At 39.4% G+C, this 6101-nt stretch overlaps 1 protein-coding gene across 1 annotated transcript in view; it reads right to left on the minus strand.

Moving 5' to 3' along the window:
* Positions 1 to 6101, minus strand: part of Arhgef6 (Rac/Cdc42 guanine nucleotide exchange factor 6) — a 151876-nt gene that overhangs the window by 49942 nt on the left and 95833 nt on the right. The window contains 2 exon segments of the mRNA XM_023703265.1: positions 460 to 582; positions 2103 to 2198. Of these exon segments, the coding sequence (XP_023559033.1) occupies positions 460 to 582; positions 2103 to 2198 (219 nt within the window).

The raw sequence follows: 6101 nt of genomic DNA on the forward strand, positions 1-6101 counted from the left end.
TATTATGGGCTACTGGACTCTTTTAGAATATTTTGCTGAGTTTACACACCTATAATATTCAATAACGGAACTTAGAAAAAATGGGGTATACCGATGTTGTCCATTTTGTATCTGTGTATTTAAAGTGGTTGGGATAGATATATAGTTGCACTCTCTTAATGAATAGAATGATTTGTTCTAATGGTGCTTGTAAATAGGATCACAAGTCTGCATCTTGTACAGCAATTAACCACTAAGAAGAGTATATGCAGTGTAGTATTTGTTGAAACTGTACTTCCGATTTGATTTGAAACTGTCTCATTGCTATCTGTTTATCAATAAAACTTTGAAAAAAAATGAATACATTCTTGGTGTCAAAAGCAGGAATAATACAGCTGAACCAGAGACCTTGGATTTCCAGGATCTTAAGAAAGAAACTCATTGCAAAACCGTCCAGTTAGAGAAATGTTCATGATTTACCTGTGCTGGGTGAGCACATTTACAGCCGAAGGATGATTTGCACAGTAAGACAGATACATCGATTTAAAATGAGGCATGAGATTCAGTAGACAACCTCCTACTTTGTGTTGATTTTCTGGAAACCTGTAAGCAATACAGGCAAAACACAAATGTAAAACAGGAAACAGAAGGTAAAGGAAAATGATTCCAGTTAAAACTGGCAGCATGTAAACATTTTGGATATTTTATCACTGTTAGAAAGGGAAGCATATTAGAGCCCATTTTATCCATGAAATGAGGTTTTTGACCACTGCCTTCAACTCTAAACAACAATGTAGAGTCAGATAGTTACCTGGAATTAGTAAGTAGAGCTGTTTACTCTTACAATTCATATTCAAATTCAGCTTGACATACTAAAAGTATTCTTATCTGAGAAATTTTAAGTACAGGCAAAACTAACATAATCTAATCCAAAAGCAATAATCCACAAAAAAACTATTTTGTAGTCTTCTTGGCCTGGTGGTTATTAGGCAGGTGACTTTAATTTTTGAAAATTAGTTTACATTACATACTACCTATTTTCATTCATAGCACAATTAGAAAAGCATAAGAAAAATTACTCAGAATCTTATTTGGTGATATCTACTATAGCTTATGACATATTCCAAGAGCCTCTTTCTATATGTTCCTCTATAAAATGGAAACCATGATATTATTTTTGAGTTTAGTTTGTAAAATACCCTTTTGAGTGAACATCTTTGCATATGAATGGTCCAGATCCCTACTGTTATTCAAAGTAAGTCCTGGGGAGGGGGGAGGCCAGGGACATGGCTCAGTGGAATAAGCACTTCCCTGGCAAGCGCAAGGGCTTGAGTTCAATCCCCCGTTCCGCAAAAAAAAAAAAAAGTCCTCAGGAGTCTGCAGTGTGGAATGTCTTCGTCTTCTCCCTCAACAACCACTTACGTACCATAAGGCTCAAGAGACAAGGAATCACCCTCAGTTTCTCTGTAGAAACCAAAAAGTTGCATATCTCAGCAATCAACTAGCCGTCTAAAATGCGCTGTGATTCACATAAAATCTTCTTTCCTCAGTTTCCATGTTTTTCAACTCTTTTTTTTTTTCGTGGAACCGGGGATTGAACTCAGGTCCTTACGCTTGCCAGGGAAGCGCTTACTCCACTGAGCCATCTCCCCGGCCCCTCAACTCTTAATTTAATAGACACAATACCAGAAATGATTAAACGTAAACACATTAGAGCTGGGGGTGTCGCTTAGGAGTGCTGAGCGTGCTTAACATGCACAAGTATCTTGGCACAGAGTGGGGACAGATGTGTGAAACTGAATAACGGAAATGACTTCTCCAAGTAATTTACAATACACAAAAGAAAATAATGTCAAAACTGTTACCCATGGTAAATTAAGACCTTATGTGGATCTTATAGTGACCACATGCAGTGAATGGATGATTGCTAATTAAAATCAGAAATAATTTGCTAGATGTAGAACTTGAATAAACTTCTAATGGTAATCTGTTTTGTTGTTTTGTTCTGGGAAAATGTGTCAAAGCTGTAGCAAATGATAAAATTCCTCAGCTAAGAACTCAGTGAAAAGGAAAACAAAGTCCTCACAATGATGCTGCTGGTCATCCTAATACGTCACACTTACTTTGAACATTCTTCCAAAGCTTGACAGAGTGTCTGTTGAAACGTACATATTTCCTCGAAGTTTCCCAGTAAAGATGTAAACTCCACAGTACTCAGACTGAAAAATACATGTAATTTCAGTTAGTGAAACTTAAGTATGACTTTAGAAACCTACCTGCAGTACAGTTAGCTGACAGATTGATTGTAAATACAGTATCTCACAAATACAAGAGAGACAATCCCTGTATTTCAACTTTTGCTTTTCAGTTTACAAGAACTCTCTGGTTACAGGCAAGCTTCTTAAGCTTTTGTGTTTGCTTTCCCTTTTCTATAATAAGAATATTGTTCCTAAGGAAAATGAGTGGCCATAGAAGCTAGTTAAGTATTTTATAAATCCATAAAAAAATTAATAAGTGCTTAATCCTTATTATATCTTAGTATTTAAATAGACAAAATACATGAAAATAAATGAAAAATGAATGTTGGCTGAAAACAAATGTAAAAACTTTTGTGTATCTTCTTCTAGAGGAGCCAGAAAAGTAACTGAATGATATATATGCCCAAATAATGCACAACAAATAAAAATTAGCTTACTTCTGAACTAAAGGGCTTATAAATCAACTGAAAGAGGTCTTTATGAAAGGCAGTGCATGGGAAAAAAAACAGTGCTAATGTTCTGTGGTTTATTTGATTTTGGAAAGGAGCAGAGTCAAATAAAGGCAAGCTAAACAATTTTATCCAGCGGTTCTACAGGAAGAAAGTTCTTGCTTCATCAGACAGTAAGTGAGAAGAACAGCCACACCTCATACAGGCCGAGCACATGTGCAAGCATCTTGCAAATAAGTACTCACTTTAACCTTGTAGTCAACCTGTGAGGTAGGTACTGTTGCTGTCTGCATTTATAGGTGACAAAACCCAGAAGGGTCATTGAAAGTCACAAAGTCAATGAATGACACATACTGGAATTAAGCAAAACACATTCTACCTCCAGGGTGTATTTGTATTTATTTCTCTCTCTCTCTCTCTCTCTCTCTCTCTCTCTCTCTCTCTCTCTCTCTCTCTCATATTCTCTCTCTCATATTCTCTCTCCCCTCCCTCCCTCCCTTTCTCTCTCTTCTCTTTCTCTCTTTGAGAATCTTTTCTAAAAAATATTTAAAGGCTAGTGTGTGCCCCATGGCCTTAAGAACATAATAATCCACAGGGAATATTTTGAAAAGAATAATTTTTTGCTGAGTAAAACAAAAAGGGAAGAGCCAAGCACACGTTGCCAGTAAGTGCTAACAGTATAAAAAGCTCTTGGTTCCTCTGCCACAACGCCCTCCTGAGCCATGAGCTGGAAAGTCCCAGTGCGAGTGTGGAAAGTGAAACCATGGGCCAGCGGCCTCCCAGCCAGCTGAGTTCCCCTTGAGGCACCACCACTCAGGAGCTCAGGAGGTCTGGCGGGAGCTCTATCAGGCCCATGCAGAATCAGACAGTGTAATCTGTGTGCTTCACTCAAATCATTTGGGGTCAACAAAACCACTTGGAAGAACCAGAAAGTTTTTGTAACTGCATTCTGGATGTATTTAGGAACAGCACAGGTCTGCCTCAGTTCTCTTACCTCCTCTGCCCTGGCTCTCTTCCTTTTTTTTTTTTTTTTTTTCTCTCTCAGTTTGTTGATTGCCAATCAGACTCACCCTCATTGGATACCTTCCCAACTTCCCTCCTCAGGTGACCACTTCAGCTTCCCTCCGGCACCCCCAGATCACAGAGGGACATTTCACACGATAGCAAGAGGCATGATGGATTGAGCATGGCCTCTTGCTGCTGTGTGAGTGGCAAGACAACCAACCAGTCCAGACCTCCGTTTCCTATCTGTGCATCAGGACAGTGTTTTTGCCTGGAGCCCTGGTCCTGCCCACACACTGAGGTTCCAGCCAGCTCTCAGAACACATTCCACCCAGCTTCACAGCGCACGGAATACTTCAGTAGCAATAATGACACACTCTTTGCTGTTGATTACATGCAAATTCTTACAACACGAAGGTGTGACATCTTTGAACATTGAAGAATGATTCTCATACTGCCATGAGAATAAGTTAGAAACTCAGCAAGCCATGATGCTCAACAAACATGATTTGGAAAAATGGGGGGGGAGCCCTTTATTATAAAACTTCAGGTTTAAATACCATTGATACCTAGAGAAATTTACTCACTTAAAATAACACAAATAAATGCAGTTAGTCACATTTTTGTTGGGAAAACCTGCAAATATAGGCACATTTTTTAATGCACTGTGCTTACCAGCATTAAGAAATGGTCTATATTTTTTTCTCAAAACTAAGTTTTTGAACCGGGCATCATGGTGCACTCCTGTAATCCCAGCATTCGGCAGGTTAAGACAAAAGTTCAAGACCAGCCTGTGGGCTACAAAAGTGAGCACAGGGCCAGACTGAACCACACAGTGAGACCCTGTCTCAAAAAAAAAAAAAAAAAAAAAACCTAAGTTTTCAATTCAGGCCTTAGACAATCACTTCAGATTTCTAAAACCAAAATAAGGCTGGTAAGTTTTGTTTTAAAAACACTTTAAAGAGAAGGGGAAATAAAATCTAAAAAGAAGTACACTTTAGCTAGGTGCAGTTCCACATGCCCATAATCCCTGCTACTCAGGAGGCTGGAGCATGAGGACTGTATTTTTTTTTCTTCGGAACTGGGAACTGAACTCAGGCCCTTGCACTTGCCAGGCAAGCACTTATTCTACGGAGCCATCTCCCCGGCCCAAGACTACAATTTTCAAGCCCAGCCTGGGCAATTTAGGAAGGTCGCATCACAAAATAGCATTTCTGAGAGGGCTGGGCAGGCAGCATACACGCAAAGATGAGAAGGAACTTCACTATCTCTTTATTGTTCACATTTGCCTGAGTGAAACACTGGCAGGAATCCCTAGTAGGAACATTCGCAGAATCCCACGCTTTCCATGCTCAGAGCCTGGGAAAGAGGAGCCCTGCCCTGGGAAGCGGAGGTCACAGCGAGCATGAGAATTTCCATTTTCTGTGCTTTCTGAATGAAAGCACCAGGGAGTCCCTTTTCTGCAAGGAAAAGCGGACACATGACTATAAAAATGTTCAAGAAATGTGAAAGCCAACAAAGCTAAGCTCACAGAAGCAGAGAGAGGAGCAGTGGCTTCCAGAGCCTGGGAAGCGAGCAGGGCGGTGTGTGCAAGGGTGGCTAGCAGCGGCAGCTGCCCAGGAGGAATGACTTCGAACACTTTGCAGCCCAGCAGGGTAACTGGGTTTGATGACAATTAATTGTATATTTCCGAGTAGCGGGCAGGGAAGGTTTGAATGTTTCCAACATAAAGCAGTGAGAAACCTTTGAGGTGATAGATACGCCACTTAGTCTGATACGATCAGTACATCTTATAGACATATACTGACGGGTCACATTCCACTCCACAAAAACATATGGTGATTACATGACAGTTACATGTTTAACTTAAAGTTTTTAAATGAAGAGGCAAAAACATACAAGATAATAACTATAACAGACAGAAATGCGGATATGTTCATTCCTTCCACAGAAAGCAAGTTAAGCTCTCCAAAAGCAACATCTTGTGTAATTTCTGTTGCCCTGACCATGTTCTTGGCAACTCGTGATCTGTGGAATTTTTTCTAAAGGGCAAAATCAATTATTCAGTGACATAAGAGTAATGATTCCATATGCTGACATTATCCTGCTTTATTTAGTAAAGGGTTTTAAATTTAAAAAATAAATAAAAACTCTTAGCTAAGTGAGGTAGTACATGTTTATAATTCCAGTGTTTAGGAGGCTGAGACAGGGGGCCTGCTACAAGTTCAAGGCTAGCCTGAGCTCCATAGTGAGACCTTGTTTAAAAAAAAAAACATAGTAAATAAATATAAATTTCTAAATTTTAAATCTTGGGCCCAGGTAGACAGCTCACTAGAATAAGCACTTACCTGGCAAGCACAAGGTCCTGAGTTCAATCCCTAGTATCACAAAATAATAATAATAATAATAATAA

This window comes from Octodon degus, unplaced genomic scaffold (assembly GCF_000260255.1).
Source record: "Octodon degus isolate 3935 unplaced genomic scaffold, OctDeg1.0 scaffold00167, whole genome shotgun sequence".
NCBI lineage: Eukaryota > Metazoa > Chordata > Mammalia > Rodentia > Octodontidae > Octodon > Octodon degus.